This window comes from Oryctolagus cuniculus, chromosome 3, assembly GCF_964237555.1.
Source record: "Oryctolagus cuniculus chromosome 3, mOryCun1.1, whole genome shotgun sequence".
Lineage (NCBI taxonomy): Eukaryota > Metazoa > Chordata > Mammalia > Lagomorpha > Leporidae > Oryctolagus > Oryctolagus cuniculus.
In genome coordinates, this window is record NC_091434.1 from 37,596,457 (window position 1) to 37,616,813 (window position 20,357).

General features: G+C 43.9%; 1 protein-coding gene across 4 annotated transcripts in view; it reads right to left on the reverse strand.

The window, feature by feature from the left end:
• Window positions 1-19,725, reverse strand: part of BMPR2 (bone morphogenetic protein receptor type 2) — a 169,067-nt gene extending 149,342 nt beyond the window's left edge. Inside the window, exon 1 of one of the 4 annotated variants that reach the window (XM_008258989.4) lies at window positions 18,510-19,725. In XM_008258989.4, the coding sequence (XP_008257211.2) occupies window positions 18,510-18,585 (76 nt within the window). In that variant the 5' untranslated portion in view covers window positions 18,586-19,725. The remainder of the gene's footprint in view (window positions 1-18,509) is intronic. The other 3 variants (XM_008258990.4, XM_070070371.1, XM_070070370.1) reach the window with 3 other exon arrangements.
• Between the last annotated feature and the right edge of the window lie 632 nt (window positions 19,726-20,357).

Below are 20,357 nucleotides of genomic sequence, written 5' to 3' on the forward strand. Positions count from 1 at the left end.
GTGAGAGAGATTTCCATCTGTTGATTCACTCCCCACATGCCCACAACAACCGATATGGAATGTGAGTTTCCTACATAGCAGGTTAACTTGCTGTACCACAATGTCTGTCCCTCATGTGAGCATTTTAAGTCACATCTTTTTAAAAAATTTTTTTTTATTTATTTGACAGGCAGAGTTACAGACAGTGTGAGAGAGACAAAGTTCCTCCCTCCGTAACCACTATGCCAGGCCCCAATGCCTGCTTTTAGAAGAGAGACACAGGGGCAGGCACTGTGGTGTAGCAGGTAAGTTGTCACCTGCAGTGCCGGCACCCCACATGAGTGCCGGTTTGAGTACCGGCTGTTCCTCTCATGACCCAGCTCTCTGCTAAGGCCTGGGAAAGCAGCAGAAGATGGCCCAAGTCCTTGGGCCCTGCACCCGCATGGGAGACCTCGAAGAAGTTGCTGGCTCATGGCTTCAGGTTGGCACAAATTCGGCCACTGCAGCCATTTAGGAAGTGAACCAGCATACAGAAGACTTCTCTTTCTCTCTCTGCCTCTGCTTCTCTGTGACTCTGCCTTTCAAATAAATAAATGAATCTTTAACAAAAAAAAAAAAAAAAGAGAGAGAGAGAGAGACTTAGCTGCAAAGAATCAGTAAAACTGAATTACTCATAACTAAGTAAGTAGACAAAACAATAATCCCTAGAGAACAGCTGAATAAATGAAAAAAAAAAGAGAATTAGTGCTAAAAGCTAAACTGAATTTATATATAACATTCTTGATACTATTTCATCAAGCTAACATACTGGTTTAGCCAAAGGAAAAAATAATTAAACATCCCGAAAACTTATATCACATATAAAATGTTTCAACAAGTAACACGAATAAATTCATCTCCTGATATCATCTGTTTTTAATCTGGCTTTTCTTCTTATCACTACATTAGGCTCACTGTACAGTAACTTAAAAAAAAAAAAAAGGAATTATTCTTCACACTAGATTGGCCCCTAAAGGTTCTAATCATCAACAACACATAGAAACATTAAAACCTATTCTTGGCACTGTGGTGCAGTGGGTTAAAGCCCTGGCCTGAAGCGCCGGCATCCCATATGAGCACCGGTTCTAGTCCAAGCTGCTCCTCTTCCGATCCAACTCTCTGCTATGGCCTGGGAAACAGTAGAAGATGGCCCAAGTCCTTGAGCCCCTTCACCTGTGTGGGAGACCCGGAAGAAGCTCCTGGCTCCTGGCTCCGGATCAGCACAGCTCCAGCTATTGTGGCCAATTGGGGAGTGAACCAGCGGATGGAAGACCTCTCTCTCTGTCTCTACCTCTCTCTGTAATTCTTTCAAATAAATAAAATAAATCTTTAAAAAAAAAAAAAAAAACCTATCCTCAACTAAGTATGTAATCAACACTCTTCTAATCTAACCTGTGCTCTTTTCCAAAACTGAAGCTTTGAATCATGAATGAAATTTGTTCTTACCCATCAACATTAAACACCACATTAAGACCAAAACTTAACATATATGCTGTCATTTACAGCAAAATAAGACTATAACCAAGACACAGTTCAGTCTGGGCAATTATTGCTAAATGACTAAAATACCCGTAAGATTTTCAGATATCTAAAATATTTCAAGTATTCTATATCTTCAGGTAACACTGTATATGTTATATAAATGCTCTTCTTTAAAGTCATAGAAATCTGTAATTGAAGGCCGGCGCCGCGGCTCACTAGGCTAATCCTCCACCTAGCGGCACCGGCACACCGGGTTCTAGTCCCGGTCGGGGCGCCGGATTCTGTCCCGGTTGCCCCTCTTCCAGGCCAGCTCTCTGCTGTGGCCAGGGAGTGCAGTGGAGGATGGCCCAGGTGCTTGGGCCCTGCACCCCATGGGAGACCAGGAAAAGCACCTGGCTCCTGGCTCCGGCCATCGGATCAGCGCGGTGCGCCGGCCGCAGCGCGCCGGCCGCGGCGGCCATTGGAGGGTGAACCAACGGCAAAGGAAGACCTTTCTCTCTGTCTCTCTCTCTCACTGTCCACTCTGCCTGTCAAAAAAAAAAAAAAAGAAATCTGTAATTGAGTAATTGTCTGACAATTACTCAGTTTACTCATCTGCAGAGTAAAGAAAAATAATAGCAGTAATCATGTCTAGACAACAATGAGATAACATACTTGGTAGATATACTAAAGTCTCAAGAAATGGTCATGTGACTCCTCCCTTTTCCCTCAAATATACAGATTTACTAACTGTTGCTACTGACAAATACAGAATAAGGTATATTAAATCTAACCTACTTGATTTTCTGAATTTTACTCCTTTATAAAGGTATAAGTACAGTCATACAGAGATTAGTACATAGGACATAAGCGGCCAAGATTGTGTGGGATATCTTAAATCACTGTGACTACTATTCTGAGTAAGATGGGGAGGCACTGGAGAGTTTTAAGCAAAGAAATGTCATCATCTAACTTATGCTTGAAAAGGGTTATGCAGGCTACTGTGGTGAAAGGAGACTGTAATAAGGCAAAAATGTTAACAGAGAAAACAGAGGCTAGTGAAACCTGACAAGTGAGAAAAGATGGTGGCTTTTCGAATAAGGCAGAAGTGATGCAGGTGGTCAGAAACAGACGCGATACAACATTTTGTGCCAAGAGTTTTTGTGGGTGCAGCACAGCAGGTTAAGCCGTGGCCTGCAGCATGGGCATCCCATATAGGTACCAGCTATGTCCTGGCTGCTCCACCTCTGATCCAGCTCCCTACTAACATGCCAGGAAAGTAGTGGATGATGGTCCAAATGCTTGGGCCCAGGCACCCACATGGGAGACCAGAAGAAGCTCCTGGCTCCTGGATTTCAGCCTGCCCCACCATAAATAGGAAGAAAAAACAGAGAATAACGGAAGGGCCATTTGCTCGATTGGTTAAACCTATGGGAGAAACAGAACTGCAGAGGAGACTAAGGAGTTCAGTTTGTAACACTTAAATTTGAAATATCCAAATAGAGAACAGCTGATTGCATGAGACTAGATTTCAAGAAGAGGGGTTTGAGGTCTGGGATAGAGATAAATTTTAAAGTTATCAGCCTCTAGATGCTATTTTAAACCATGAGACTAAGAGATCACCAAGGGAATGAGTATAGAGAAAGAAAAGGTCCAAGGACTGAATCTTGAAAGAATGTAACATTGAAGGACAGGAATATAAACAGGAATTACTAAAGAAGATGGAGAAGTAAGGAGACAATCAAGAGAGTACAATATCTCTTTATAAAAAAATTTTTTATTTATTTGAGAGGTAGAGTTACAGAGAGAGAGGGAGAGAAAGAAAGGTCTTCCAGCCACTGGTTCACTCCCCAGATGGCTGCAACAGCCAGAGCTGAGGTTATCCAAAGCCAGGAGCCAGGAGCCTCGAGCCTCCTCCAGGTCTCCCACACGGATTCAGGGGCCCAAGCACTTGGGCCATCTTCCACTGCTTTCCCAGGCCACAGCAGAGAGCTGGATTGGAAGAGGAGCAGCCGGGACTTGAGCAGGCACCCATATGGAATGCCAGCACTGCAGGAAGAGGCTTAGCCCACTAATGCCACAGCATCGGGCCCCAAAAGAGTACAGTATCTTGAAAGTCAAAATATTTCAAGGAAAGGGGCTTATGCCACTGATTGGTCAGATGAGAAATCAAACTAAAATATACGAAAAACATTCACAGAATTATTCAATATAGTACTATTTACTGGTGATGAAAATCAGAAACAATATAACTACCTCCCAATAAGAATTAAGTAAATAGTAAGAAATGCATTCAATGGAATATTATACAACTACTAAAATGTTATTAAAATTGCATAAACATGATCATGATATTCTATGCAAAAATGATATAATTAAAGATATAAGATCACAATCATACTATATATTTTTTAATTAGAAAGAAATAAACCAAAAACAAATTATAGTATAGGGGCTATGGAATTAATAATATTTTTCTCTTTACTTTTCAATTAAAAAAATGAACCATTCTGTAAAGAAAATCAGCTTGGGCCATCTATTATAATTATGTAACTTTATTCATAGACTACTATCTACAAAAGTGAAGACTGAAGATAGATTTAAAATGATAGAGAAGTCTTAATTTTAAATGAAACAAAGAACTGGAGGGTTTCAATTAATGATCAAACATTCATGTATTTCTTTACACAGCATTTGTATAGGTCACATTTTGCTGTAAATCATCTTTTACATTTGAAGATGTAGTTCTGATTATAATATATCAACATAAAAACAGGTTTCAAGATTACATACATACAGATATATGCATCATTAAGTATAGATACATCTATTGTACATGGTATAGTGATATATATATTGTAATATAGTATCATTTTAAAATGTTGGTATGGAAAGAAGTTTTAAAGAAAATCAAGGTATTGATCCTTACAGCCAGTTTTATGAATTTAAAAATTGTCTTTCTTATATTTTTCTAGTATTTCTGAAATGAATATATATTTTTCATAAATTGTTACTGTAAAATTTTCTTTTACAAAAAAGTTGTGAAAATAATTCAGAGGATTTCCCATCCTTCTGACATCTTTCAGTACTAGGAGGCATTTCTTAGAACTAAGAAACCAACGTTGACACATTATTATTAACTCCACATTTTATTCAGATTTTACTAGTTCTCTTCTACTATCTTTTGTATAATGCAGGACCCCACCTAGGATACCACAAAATATTTAGTCATCATGAATCTTTATGAGTTTCTTTGGACTGACAGTTTCTCAGACCTCCCATCTCTGACCACCTTGCTGCTTTGAAATGCACTGATTAGGTATTTTTTAGTAGACAACCCATTTTGAGACTGCTATTTTTCTCACAGGTAGACTGGGACTGTGAATTTCAGGGAGGTGAGGTATTAGCAACAGAACTTATCATCAAAGTTAATTTGATTACTTGGCCAAGACAGTGTCTGCCAGATTTCTGCACTATAAACTTACTTTTTTCACTATGTATAGTTTTGAAATAAGAAAAGTCAAAGTATTTAAAATGTTTCTAAGTTTCCATTTGATATCAGCTTTTAATGGATACTATATCCACATGATGGAAGATCAATTCTCTCTCCCTCTCTCTCTCTAAGTCTGCCTTTCAAATAAATAGTCTTTTATTTAAAAGATTTATTTACTTGAAAGTCAGAGTTACACAGAGAGAGGAGGAGAGGCAGACAGAGAGAAGTCTTCCATCCACTGGTTCATGCCCCAATTGGCCGAAACGGCCAGAGCTGTGCCAATCCGAAGCCACGAGCCAGGAGCCTCTTCTGGATTTCCTACAAGGGTGCAGGGGCCCAAGAACTTGGGCCATCTTCCACTGCTTTCCCAGGCCATAGCAGAGAGCAGGATTGGAAGTGGAGCAGTCAGGTCTTGAACCAGTGCCCATATGGGATGCCAGCACTGCAGGCAGCAGTTTTACCCACTATGCCATAGCACCAGGCCCAATAAATAAATCTTTAAAAAAAAAAAAAAAAAAAAAAAAACAGAAGAAGAAGCCGGCACTGTGGCTTGGTCTAGCCCTAGCTGTTACAAGCATCTGAGGAATACATTAGTAGATGAAAAATATTTCCCTATTTCTTTCTTTCTCTAGCTCTTCCCCCCATTCCTCTGTCATTCTGTTTTCAAATAAATTAATTAATCTTGTTTTAAAATTCAAAAATAAAAAAATCACAAGTGTTGGTGATGATACGAAAAAATGATAGCTGCCAGCACTGTGGTACAGCAGATTATGCTGCTCCTTGCAACACAAGCACCCCATACTGATTTCCCACTACTCTACTTCTTCTTTTTTTTTTTTTTTATTTAATGAATATAAATTTCCAAAGTACAGCTTATGGATTACAATAGCTCCCCCCCCCATAACTTCCCTCCCACCCACAACACTCCCCTCTCCCACTCCCTCTCCCCTTCCATTCACATCAAGATTAATTTTCAATTATCTTTATATACAGAAGATCAATTTAACATATATTAAGTAAAGATTTCAACAGTTTGCACCCACACAGAAACACAAAGTGAGTACTAGTTATAGCATTAATTAAACACCTAAGAGTAATTGTGTATTAGGCCGGCGCCGCAGCTCACTAGGCTAATCCTCCACCTAGCGGCGTCGGCACACCGGGTTCTAGTCCCGGTCGGGGCGCCGGATTCTTTCCCGGTTGCCCCTCTTCCAGGCCAGCTCTCTGCTGTGGCCAGGGAGTGCACTGGAGGATGGCCCAAGTGCTTGGGCCCTGCACCCCATGGGAGACCAGGAAAAGCACCTGGCTCCTGCCTTAGGATCAGCGTGGTGCGCCGGCCGCAGTGCGCCAGCCGTGGCGGCCACTGGAGGGTGAACCAACGGCAAAAGGAAGACCTTTCTCTCTGTCTCTCTCTCTTACTATCCACTCTGCCTGTCAAAAAAAAAAAAAAAAGAGTAATTGTGTAATAATTACAGAGTTCAACCAATAGATTTAAGTAGAACATAAAAAAATACTAAAAGGGTAAAGTATTAATCTTTTTTTTCTTTTTCCTTTTTTTTGTTTGTTATATAGTTATTTTTTTTTTATTTAATAAATGTGAATTTACAAAGTGCAACTTTTGTACCACTACGCTACTTCTAATCCAGCATCCTGCTAACGTGCCTGGGAAGACAGCCGAAAGATGGCCCAAGTATTTGGCCCCCTGCCACCATGTGGGAGACCAATATAGAGTTCCTGGCTCCTGGCTCCTGGGCTGCGGCCTAGCCCCGTTTTGGCTGTTGCATCCATTTGAGGAATGAATCAGCACAGCCTTTAAATAAACTAATTAAATCTAAAAAAAAAAAAAAAAGAAATTTGAACCCCCATATAAGAATATGAAATGATGCAGTTACTATATACAACATTTTGGCAGTTCCTCAACATGATAAACATTTAATTATCATATGCTCTAATAATTATATTCCTAATATATAACCAAAGGAATAGAAAGCAGTAATTCAGATAGATACTTGTATGTAAGTGTTCACTACAACACCATTCACAATAGTCAGAAAGTGTTAACAATTCAAGGGTCCATCAACAGATGAACAGATAAACAAAATATGCTATATAGACATAATGGAATAGTATTTAGCCTTAAAAAGTACTTAAGTTCTGATATATGCTACAACATGGATGAACCCTGAAAACATTATGCTAAGCAAAATGACAGTCAACCACAAAGACACATATAATTCTACTTCAGGAGATATTCAGTGGAGGCAAGCATGAAGTCAGAGAGCAGATCATAGGTCACCAATGTCCAGGAGAAAGAGGGAATGGGGAGTCACTGCTTAATGGTCACACCGTTTCCCTATGGGGGTGACAGAAAGGTTTCAGTGATGGGTGCACCACACTGTGAATGGAACTAGTGCCACTGAATTGAACACTTCAAAATATTTAAAATGGCAAAGCTTCATATAGATATTTTATCTCAATTTATGAAAGATAATAATATACCCAAAACACTGAATTGTACACTTTGAATGAGTGAACTGTATGATATATGAATTATTTCAATAAAGTTTTTTTTTTTTTTTTTTGACAGGCAGAGTGGACAGTGAGAGAGAGAGACAGAGAGAAAGGTCTTCCTTTTGCCGTTGGTTCACCCTCCAGTGGCTGCCGCGCCTGGCAGCAGCGCCGGCACACCGCGCTGATCCGATGGCAGGAGCCAGGAGCCAGGTGCTTTTCCTGGTCTCCCATGGGGTGCAGGGCCCAAGCACTTGGGCCATCCTCCACTGCACTCCCTGGCCACAGCAGAGAGCTGGCCTGGAAGAGGGGCAACCGGGACAGAATCCGGCGCCCCGACCGGGACTAGAACCCGGTGTGCCGGCGCCGCTAGGCAGAGGATTAGGCTAGTGAGCCGCGGCGCCGGCCTTAAAGTTGTTTTTTTAAAGAAAACTTTACTGAAGTTAAAATGTCATTAATTAGGCCGGCGCCGCGGCTCACTAGGCTAATCCTCCACCTAGCGGCGTCGGCACCCCGGGTTCTAGTCCCGGTCGGGGCGCCGGATTCTGTCCCGGTTGCCCCTCTTCCAGGCCAGCTCTCTGCTGTGGCCAGGGAGTGCAGTGGAGGATGGCCCAAGTGCTTGGACCCTGCACCCCATGGGAGACCAGGATAAGTACCTGGCTCCTGCCATCAGATCAGCGCGGTGCGCCGGCCGCAGCGCACCGGCCGCGGCGGCCATTGGAGGGTGAACCAACGGCAAAGGAAGACCTTTCTCTCTGTCTCTCTCTCTCACTGTCCACTCAGCCTGTCAAAAAAAAAAAAAAGTCATTAATTAAATTCCACTGATTTAAAAAGTATGATAATTGGTCAAAGACTGAACTGAAATTGATCTTGGCATTATTAATCTTAAAATTGGAATGAGAGGGGCTGGCGCTGTGGCACAGTGGGTTACAGCCCCAGCCTGTACCATGAGCATCCGATATGGGCACCAGTTCAAGTTCCAGTTGCTCCTCTTCCCATCCAGCTCTCTGTTGTGGCCTGAGAAAGCAGTGCAAGATAGCCCAACTCCCTGGGCCCCTGAACCTGCCGTGGGAGACCTGGAAGAAACTCCTGGCTCCTGGCTTCAGATCAGCTCAGCTCTGGCTATTGTGGTCATTTGGGGAGTGAATCAGTGGAATGGAGGAACTCACTCACTCTCTGGTCTGAACTCTCTCTCTCTCTGGTCTATCCCTCTCTGTAACTCTTTCAAATAAATAAAATAATTCTTTAAAAAATTAAAGATAAAATTTAAAAAATCAGAATGAGTGATAATATTGTAGAGAAGTCCAACCTTAACTAGACCTCTAATTATAATAAGTCCATTTTTGGAGCCAGCACTGTGACATAGTGGGGTAAAGCTGCCGCCTGCAGTGCCAGCATCTCATATGGGCGGGTGCCAGTTCTAGACCCAGCTGCTCCACTTCCAATCCAGCTCTCTGCTATGGCCTGGGAAACCAGAGGAAGATGGCCCAAGGCCTAGGCCCCCTGTAGGAAATCCAGAAGAGGCTCCTGGCTCCAGATCGGCGCAGCTACAGCCCAGTCATGGCCATCTGGGGAGTAAACCAGTGGATAGAAGACCTGTCTCTCCCTCCCTCTCTCTCTCCCTCTTTCTCTGCCTCTGCCTCTCTGTAACTCTGCCTTTCAAATAAAATAAATAAATTTTAAAAAAAGTCCACTTTTAAGTTGCCAATTCTAAAATTCTAGGGTTTCAACTATTTTAAAAACACCATTTATATTTGGTTGACATTATTACTATATTTTCATTAAAGCATAAACCTAAAGAGCCTTTCTTTATATTTTTGTTCTGGCAATTCAATATAATCAAGATAAAAACATACTTGGAAAAAAATTACACTTCTTTCAAAATAGCACTTTTTCAATTTCAGAATGCCAAATAGTTTTCACAACCTCAGCTAATTTCAAAGTACTAACCGAGTATAGCATTCAAAGAGCTATATATATTTACTAGCACCTAAGCATATCATTGGCTTTTCTCATATCACAAGCAGAAATACTATTTGAGTACAAGTACTTAAATATCATCCAGGCCAATCCCCTCACTTTACAAATAAGGATACTGAGACCAAAACAGATGATTTGACCAAAGTAAACAGCTAACAGTAACACTGAACAGGAATTCAGATTATCTAGCTTCCAATCCTGGTTGCCTATCTGATTTAGTATCTACCTTCAGGGATAATTTCCTGGAAAGGAGTAGCAATAAAAGAAAATCAACAAATGAGAATAATAACAATAACAAAAGTGTATTCAAGATGATCTAAAGCGAAAGCTAAAATATTTAGGGAGAAGAGGAATGGAGGAATTCAAAACCAGGGAAATCTGAAGTCACTAAAGTCAGAAAAGGAAAGCTTCAAAGAAAGAGCAACTACAACTGTCACATTCAGTAGAAAAGTCAAAGGAAAAAAGATTAAAAAGCGACTGGATTAGCAGTTAAAGGAAGTCACTGCTGACCTACTAAACACTTTGGTGTGAGGGGAGCAACCAAGGAAATCAAGATATGGAAGTCTGGGGGCCAGGGTTGTGTCACAAGCAGATAAAGCCGCTGCTGCCTGTGATGCCAGCCTCCCATATGGGTGCAGGTTCGTGTCCTGCCTGCTCACTTTCAATTCATCTCCCTGTTAATGGCCTGGGAAAAGCAGCAGAAGATGGCCCAAGTGTTTGGGGCCCTGCCACCCACATGGGAGACCTGGAGGAAGCTCCCGGCTCCTACCTGCAGCCTGGTTCAGTCTTGGCCACTGTGGCCATCTGGGGAATGAATGAATCAGCAGATAGAAGATCGATCGATCTCTCTCTCTCTCCCCGCCCCCAACTCTGACTTTCAAATAAATAGAGAATCTTAAAAAAAAAAAAAAAAAAAAAAGGAAGTTAAGAAGTATTTACTATTCTTTCAAGAAAGCTAAGAGGAAGAAACATTTGAAGGGAGGGTGGAGCAAGAAGACACATAGGAACATAGTCATTTTCCTTCGTGGCAGAATACCTACAAGAATTTTTTGTCCTGAGGTAGACAAAAGAAAGAAACAAAACAATGCTAAAAGCCTGCAAAATTCTCACCCTTGCTTCAAATATTATGAGACCTAGCTTCAGTGGGGGTAGGGGTGTAGAGGGAGGACAACCATTCTATTTATTATATGTATCACCCTACAAACACTTAAAAAGGAATCTAACACAAAAGAAGTACTAATGGGGGCCAGCAGTGTGGCACAGCAGGTAAAGCCACCACTTGCAATGCCGGCATCCCATGTGGGTGCTGGTTCATGTCCTGGCTGCTCCACTGCATATCCAACTCCCTGCTAATGGCCTGGGAAAAGCAGCAGCAGATTACCCAAGTGCTTGTGCCTCTGTCACCCACGTGGAAGACCCAGATGAAGTTCCTGGCTCCTGGCTTCAGCCTACTTCAGCCCTGGCCACTGTAGCTACTTGGGGAGTCAGTCAGTGGATAGAAGATCGTCCTCTGTCTGTCTCTCCCTTGTCTCTCAATCACTCTAACTTTCAAATAGATAAATAAGTCTTAAAAAAAAAAAAGACTAATAAATGTTTATAACTGGACACTTCAGTTCTCCTTCCGCATGTTATATATCTTCTTAATGTCCCCACTGCTTTTCCAGTTGCTTTCATGCATGTATATTTGAGTAGAAATTGTTTAAAATCTAAAATACTCTTGTCAAACACTTACTATATTAAGTGCAAAATAAAGAGCATACAACAAATATTATTGACTAATAGTTCTAGGCTAAATGTCCACATATTTGGATTCAATTGATCTAGAATGGTGCTCAAGAATGTACATGTACAATTCCGGGCTGGCATGGTGGCACAGCAGGTTGAGCCACAACCCTTGACATTGGTATCACATAAGAGTACTGGTTCAAGTCCTGGCTGCTGTGCTTCCGATCCAACACTCTGCTAATGAGCCTGGGAAAGTAATGGAAAATAGCCCAAGTGCTGGAGTCCCTGCCATCCACATGGGAGACTTGGATGGAGCTCCAGGCTCTGGCTTTGCCCTGACCCAGTCCCAGCCATTGCAATTATCTGGAGAGTGAACCAGCAGATGCAAAATCTCCCTCTCTCTGTCTCTCCCTCTCTGGTAACTCAGCCTTTTGAATAAATAAAAATTTAAAAAATGTACATTTCAAACATGATCTAGTCCAACCCCGTAGTTCAGAACTGAGAAAACTGTTAAGTAACCTCTTTGTCCAGAATCACATAGAATCCTGTGTCCTACTACTTAGGACAGTAGTCTTCTCATTATACAACTTACAGGGAAAGATTAAGTTACTAGTATGTCATTTAAGGCAGTAAGTAATCCTAGAATATTTCCAGGCTCCAACTCCTTTTTATCATTCATTTAGTAAGTATTTTTTAAACACCTATGTCCATTGGAATATAATACATTACAAAACAATTTAAGATATGAACCCTATCCTCTAGAAATTATCAGTTGAGAGGCGTAGGCAAATACATAAATACATTCAATAGTAAGACTATATATGAGTAGGGGCCAAATCAGTGGAATGGTCAATTATTAACTGACTTCACTCAGTGCCTTTCAAAGTTAGATTTTATCCATCAGAGATCAACACTCAACTTTTTTCTTTTTCACTGTTAAAATGTTGGTCTTTAGACATGTGCTTTGGGCTTGAGGTTAAGACACAATTTGGGACACCTATATCCAATTATCAGAGTGGGTTCAAGTCCTGGCTCCAGCTTCCTGCTAACATGCACCCTGGGAGGCAAGAGGCAATGACTCAAGTAGTTGGGTCCCTGCCACCCTCATGAGAGGCACATATTAAGTTTCCAGGTCCACCTTTGGACATTGTGGGTATTTGGGGAGTAAATCAGCAGCTGGGAGATTGCTTTCAATCTTTCCCTTTCAAATAATAATGAAATAAAATGCATAATTAAAAAATTGTTTGGGGCCACCGTTGTAGCATAGCAGGTTCAGCTGCCACCTGCAATGTTGGCATCCTATGTGCCCGAGTCCCAGCTGTTCTGCTTCTGATACAACTCCCTGGTAAAAGCTTGGGAAAGCAGTAGAGGATGCAGCAAGTGGTTGGGTCCCTGCATCCACCTGGGAAACCAGAAGGGGCTTGGGGCTCCTGGCTCCTGGCTTCAGCCTGGCCCAGCCCTGATTGTTGCAGCCATTTAAGGAGTGAACCAGCTGATAGAAGATCTCTCTGTCTCTCCCTCTCTACAACTCTGCCTTTCAAATAAATAAATGAATAAAAATTGCTTGAAAGCTTATCTTTAATGAAAGAAAGGTGTTCTGTATGGAATAGGCATCTCTCTCTCTCTCTTTCTCTCTCTCTCCCTCTCTCTCTCTCTCTCCATGTTTTATACACACACCAATGCCACATCCCACATGCCAGAATAGCTTTTACAGACACCAGACGCAAAGGCCTAAGTAAGAGCTTGGTCTCCATTCAAATGGTAACAGAACCTCACTCTTGGACCATCTTCCTGACCCTAGGAGGGAGAATGAGGATTTCAAGTCTTCATTCCTGTGCAATTGAATTACATGTCCACATATTATATTAGCCTCATTATGGCAAAGTATGCTACCATACCTCTGGTCTTTGGGCTTGGCCACATGACTTGGTCAGCTAATAGGACATTGAAAGTGCAGAGCACAGAAATGTGCTGGTGGGTTGGGTTTGCTCTCTTGTACTTTTGTCACTGCCATGACATAGCTTCTACCAGACATGTTAACCCTCCCTCCAGCCTGGGCTCCGAAGGAGACACATGGAGCTGAACAAATGCTATTGTTGCATGCTACTAGAATTTTATGGTTGCCAACCTTTAAGGTTTATTTATTCTGAAAGTCAGAGTTACAGAGAGAGGGGGAGAGACAAAGATCTTCCAACCACTGGTTTACTCCCCAGATGGCCACAATGGCCAGAGAGCTGGGCCAGGCCAAAACCAGGAACCAGGAGCTTCATCGGTTGTCTCACACATGGATAACAGGGGCCCAAACACTTGGGCCACCTTCCACTGCCTTTCCCAGACCATCAGCAGAGAGCTGGATCAGAAATAGAGCAGCTGGGACATGAACAGGCACCCATATGGGACGCCGGCATAGAAGGCAGCGGTTTTACCTACTACGCCACAATACCAGTCCTCAGATGCCAACTTCTTTTTTTTTTTTTTTTTTTTTTTTAAACTTTTATTTAATGCATATAAATTTCCAAAGTACGACTTATGGATTACAATGGCTTTCCCCCCATACCGTCCCTCCCACCCACAACCCTCCCCTTTCCCACTCCCTCTCCCCTTCCATTCACATCAAGATTCATTTTCGATTATCTTAATATACAGAAGATCAGCTTAGTATACATTAAGTATGGATTTCAACAGTTTGCTCCCACACAGAAACATAAAGTGAAAAATAATAGATGATTTTTTTAAATGATGATGAAATCAGAGCAGACCTATTGTCATGTTTAATCCCAGTGAGAGTCAAGTTGGGAATTGATAATTTCTTTCTTTCTTTTTTTTTTTTTTTTTTTTTTTTTTTTTACACAGAGGATCAGTTTAGTATGCATTAAGTAAGGATTTCAACAGTTTGCACCCCCATAGAAACACAAAGTGAAATATATTGTTTGAGTACTCGTTATAGCATTAAATCTCAATGTACAGCACATTAAGGACAGAGATCCTACATGAGGAGTAAGTGCACAGTGACTCCTGTTGTTGACTTTACCAATTGACACTCCTGTCTATGGCATCAGTAATCTCCCTATGCTCCAGTCATGAGTTTCCAAGGCTATGGAAGCCCTTGTTTAGACAAGGTCATAGTCAAAGTGGAGGTTCTCTCCTCCCTTCAGAGAAAGGTACCTCCTTCTTTGATGGCCTGTTCTTTCCACTGGGATCTCACTTGCAGAGATCTTTTGCCAGAGTGTCTTGGCTTTCCATGCCTGAAATACTCTCATGAGCTTTTCAGCCAGCTCCGAATGCCTTTAGGGCTGATTCTGAGGCCAGAGTGCTATTTAGGACATCTGCCATTCTATGAGTCTGCTGAGTATCTCACTTCCCATGTTGGATCACTCTCCCCTTTATTTACTCCATCAGTTAGCGTTAGCAGGTACTAGACTTGTCTATGTGCTCCCTTTGACTCCCAGTCCCTTCACCATGACCAACTGTGAACTGAAACTGATCACCTGGAACAGTGAGATGGCATTGGTACATGCCACCTCGATGGGATTGAATTGGAATCCCCTGGTATGCTTCCAACTCCACCACTTGGGGCAAGTCAGCCTGAGCATGTCCCAAATTATACATCTCTTCCCTCTCCCATTCCCACCACCATGTTCAACAGGGATCACATTTCAGTTAATTTTCAACACTTAAGAATAACTGTGCATCAATTACAGATCTAAACCAGTCATATTAAGTAGAACAGATAAAAAAAGTAGTAGTTTTTTTATCTGTTCTACTTAATATGACAGATGCCAACTTCTAATGCAGCAAAAGGTGACTGAATCACCACATTCGAGGAACCCAATTAGGACTGATGATACACAGTAATGGTTTTCGGGGCCATTACTGTGGCATAGTAGGTTAAGCCTCTTCCTGTGGCTCCAGCATCCCATATGGAGGCCAATTTGAGTCCTAGCTGTTGCTCTACTCCCAATCCAGCTACCTGCTGATGGCCTGCGAAAGCAATGGAGGGATGGCTCAAGTGTTGGGCCCCTGAACCCATGTGGTCTCCCAAAAGAAGCTCCTGGCTCCTGGCTTCAGAATGGCCCAGCTCTGCCACTGCAGCCATTTGGGGATGAACCAGAGGATAGAAGACGCCTCTCTCTGTCTCTCCCTCTATCTGTGGTCTGCCTTTCGAATAAATAAATAAATCTTTTTTAAAAAAGTAGTGGTTTTCAATCTTGCTGAGACTCAAGGTTTTTTTGTTTTGTTTTGTTTTTAAGATTTATTTATTTGAAAGGCAGAGTTACAGAGAAGCAGAGGCAGGGGCAGATGCAGAGAGAGAGGTCTTCCATCTACTGGTTCACTCCCCAGACGGCCGCAACAGCCAGAACTGCGCTGATCTGAAGCCAGGAGCCAGGAGCTTCTTCCAGGTCTCCCACAGCGGGTGCAGGGGCCCAAGGACTTGGGCCATCTTTCACTGCTTTCCCAGGCCATAGCAGAGAGCTGGATTGGAAATAGAGCAGCTGGGTCTTGAACTGGTGCCGATATGGGACGCTGGCACTGCAGGAAGCAGAGTGGGTAAAGCCACCCCGAAACTAAGTTTTAAATTAAAAATACATATATAGGAAAGATCCATTCAGTACATCTCAACTGTAGTCAAACATAAGCATTTTATCAAGAACCTCAGATAATTGTGTTGCAATGCCCACACTTTAATACTAAAGTGAAGATGACTAAACTTCTAGTTATTCAACAACACTCACTAACTGCTCAACAACACTAATAGATGAATCTCACTTTATAGATAATGAATGTGCTCCTAAAGATATATGTAAAACTGAAATCCCATCAAGTGAATTATTTCAAATGCATTACAGAAGCTGAAGTTTAAATAACATTTGTGTTGTACTCTTTTATTAAAATTAAGAGTTCATGTATAAATCAAGCAAGCACATCTCATTTTGCATATCAACTGTCCTTAGAATGGAGGAGTCCAAGGGCTAGATAGAGTTAATTAGAAAGAGGGATTCAAAAGACATGATTTATCCCTGACTCCAAAGATGGATGTGCAATCAGTCAGTCTTCCAGTACTGTTTTTCTTGTTCAGTTGCACAATTTGCACCTGTCTGGTCATATCACTCCATCTATGAATCGTAATTCTACACAAGTCCTCTCTAGTCACCTAGCACCTAACGAAACTGCACTAGCCACTCCAACATTAAGCAAAGTTTTACACATTCAGAACCATGATATTTGCATAACAAGTGCTGTACCACTATCCACTAAGTATCCCTGCTTCTTTCAAAGGCTGATCTGCTAACTCATGTTCCCAGTTCAAGTGAAGTTGCTGCTGCCTCTACTGCTGTTGTCACCATTAATGTGGTAGATAAGGGTACAGACTAAAATCCTATCTCCAAAATTTACCCTGTGGTTATTTAAGTTCTCCATACTTAACCCTCCCTCTTCGTTAAATAAGAACCTACAGTCCAGAATTGTCATATGATGAAGTGAGAAAATATATGGAAAGCTATCCAAATATTCTATTGGTGGTGCACAGCTTACATCAAATAAATACCAGCTATTATTATTGTTATAACTCTGAAATACAACTTCACAAATTTTGTCATCTGGTGCTAAATAATACTAAATAAACAAGATTAAAATCATTGTTAAGCAATGATTTTTTTCATCTATCCCTTTTAAGAGACATTATTCTAAGGATATTTTACTTATCAAGCAAAAATCATTTATTCAAAAATCATTAGTTTTTTTTCCTCTTACCAGTTCTGATCACAAAATGATGAGCATGTCATTTTATTATAATTGGAAATATACATTCTAAAAAGGTATACATTCTAAAACAAAGAACAAAAACATTCTGAGATTTCTGCTAAGAAATGACTGCTTAAGCGTAAGGAAGGCCTTTTTTTATTTGTTATATTTTACAGGAACTACATGGCTATGGCTAGAAAATTTTAAGAGTTAATATAATACAAACTTCAAGGAAAAAACATGTTTTTGTTCCAAAAGGAATTGCAATGACTAATGCTAAAATACCTGTTTCAAAATACATTTCAATTCAAAAGTTCAAATTACTTTAACACAATTAAATATTTATCCTTAAAATAGTAGGTATTAATCAACAAGACAATAATACCAAAAGCTCAAAAGAAAAACCTCTGATTTTTTTTTTAGTATTTTCCCAGTTCAGACTTTCAAATTTAAATAAGTAAATTCTGTGTTTAACACAGCAATGAGAAACTCACTGAATCTGAAAATTACACACTTACAAAAAGAAAAAAGCATTGAGAAGCCATCATTTTGCCCTTTCCTTGTTTTTAAATGTATACTCCATTTGGCCACCCTAAACCACATTTAAGAATTATATGGACAATTCAGCCCCAAAAATTTCTAAAAACAAATCACCAAAGACTCCTTAAAGAATAATTGCAAATGGATTATGAGGTTTTGTCTAAAGTGCCTGGGGAACTAGTGAGATAACATCCAGAGGAAAGGATGACTACCACTTCCCTTCACGATTAAGCACAATGTCAAAGAACTTTTAAGTGTCAAATCTCCTAGAAGTCCGGCGTCAGGTCAAAGTTGTCTCAATGACAGGAAAGCCAACAGTTGCCAGATGACTAACAGAAAAGTTACCAAAATACTTCTATGCCCAACGATAATTCCAAAAGCATATAAAATACGAGTGTCCAGACGGATGTGATTATTAAAATACTTGGCAACAAAATAATATTAGTGATAATAATAAACAGCGTTATACAATCTATCAAGAGCCTCAGTTCTGGCGTCCTTAACATTGGCTCCATGCATTCGGTAACATTTTTGAAAAATGAAAGTAACACGGATTCCCAAAAAGTGATCTACCTCCAAAACTAAGGGTCAAGAGTGGGTTATCTGAGTTGATGTTCCTTTTACTGTAAGCCAAATCCGCTCCTTTGTGTTAAAAGAAAAAAAAAAAAAACTACAAGCTCTGTTTCCAAAGATCTCATAACAGACACCGTTCACTGCTGATTAAAACATTATTTTTAATTCTTGCATTACCTCACAGCTAAAAATGTCAAGATACCACACCCAATATGTCCTTTTTTTTCCCCACGGAGGGCGGGGGGGGGGGGAGTGCAGTATGGGAGTGGGGTGTAAACCACACCGAAACCCCCAAGGCGATTTCCCCCGCAGGAGCGAGGAAGGCGCGCAGGTAGCCGGGGGCAGCACCCGCCCGCAGCGACCCGAGGGGACGCGCCGCGAAGGGCGAGCGCAGGCCTCGGCCTCTGCGGGCTCCCTCCCTCGCCGCCCGCACGGGAAGTGGCCGGGACGCGCCAGGGGGGCTACTCACCGGCCGCGGTGCTGACCAGCAGGACGGCCCCCAGCAGCCAGGGCACCCGCCGGGGCCGCCGCACCGAGGAAGTCATCCCGGGGCCAGGCGAGCAGCAGGAGGGCAAAGGAAGACAATCGGGGAAAGTGAAGACGGCCGGGGGGCTCGTCTGGTCTCGCGTCGGACTTATCCTGCCCCTATTACAATGCAGTCTGAAAGGACAAATGGCAGGGGAGAGGACGGAGTGGCAGAGCTTTCATTCCGCGGCAGAAATTCCCTTCATTTCGCTCCCTGGCGGCTGGGGGGGTTCACTTGCCGAGGACTGGGTGCGTGCGCTCCCCAAACCGAAGGCATGTCCGTGGGGGTGGGGGACAGACGCAGGGAGCCGAGAAGAAACCCCCGCAGTTATTTCCCTCGTAGTTTCACGATATCAAAAAAATAGCCGGGTCTGGGAGAAAACATATCCAGGGTGCCGCGGGGTGCAGCGCGGGGAGTCGAGGGGGGCGCCGCGGATCAGAACGCGTTCCCGACGGCCGCGAAGGGCGAAGCGCGGCGGGCGGCGGCGCCCGGCGGCCCAAGTCGCATCGCCCGCGGCTCCAGGAGGGCAGGGTTCCCGGTAAAGTTTCGCTTCGCTGCCTCCTTCACTCCGATCTCCACAACAAATCCTCTTCCTCCACTGGATGGGAAAAGGTGCCTGCCTCCATGGACAAGCCCACAGGCTTCACGGAACAATCGTGCGAGGGTCGGGCAGGCCCGGCCGAGGGGCGGCGGGGAGCGGGGGAGGGAAGGGCAGGGCAGGGGTGGGCAGGCTGGGCCCGGGCGCCCCGAGACGGCTGGCGGAGGGGAGGGTGCGGGAGGCTGCCCCTTCCAGCCTTCCTGCGTGCGCGCCTCTCCTTCTCGCTCTTTTATTCCGGCCGCTCGGTCTTGCCTGAGGTAAATTCCACCATGAAAGCCTCGTCTTCGCCCGTCAATGGCTCCTGCGAGCGAATCACAACCCCCCGAGGAAGCCGCCGCCGCCGCCACCACCGCCGCCGCCGCCGCCGCCGCCTCGTTCTCCCGCAGCTCTGGGCTCCGGGAGGCGCTCGGGCGTCGCGGGCCGAGGGCGGGGGGCGGCGGGAGGGCGGATGTAGGTGGCCGGGGTGGGGGGTGAGCAGCGAGGCCGGCGAGACACCCGTTGCACCCCTCCCGGGAAGCACTTCCAGCGGCTCCGCGCAGACCAGACACAAAGGGGGGAGTCGCCGCAGCTGCCAGTCTGCGGCGCTCCCGGTCACCGGAGTCGCCCCGCCTCCGCCGCCGCCGCCGTCGCCGCCTTCGCCTCCGCCTCCGCCTCCGCCTCCGCCTCCGCCTCCGTCTCCGTCTCTTCCCGGCCCTGTCTGTCTCTGGCCTGTGGTGCAGCGCGGGCGGCGGCGCGACGAAGCCCACACTGCGCGTGCGCGCTCGCCGCCCCGCCCGGCCCCGCCCCGCGCCCGGGGCTGGCGGAGGACTCGGAGGCCCTCGCGCGGCGCGTCTCTGCCGTCCGCCGCCGAGCGCAGGGTGGGGCTGGCAAGCCGGTGGGCCGCAGTGGCCTTTGCCCCTCACACACGCGCACACACGTACACACATCGCGTCCATACGTGGATGGCTTGGGATTTGTATGTACGTTTAGGAGAGGGCGGCCGCATCTTTTGTCCCAGCGTTTGGCAAACTCTTGCGAGCCCCGTGATTTAGTCCAGCTGAGGCGTCTCCCCAAGACCCCCCCTGGAGGAAAGCTTGGCAGAAACGACCCCCGTTTTCTGGGGCTGGAGCTTCCCCCTCTCCCTCTCCGTGGCCCAAAGCGTCCGGTTGGACCCGTCGTTCCCACAACCGGAGACCTTGGGCTCCCCTCACTGA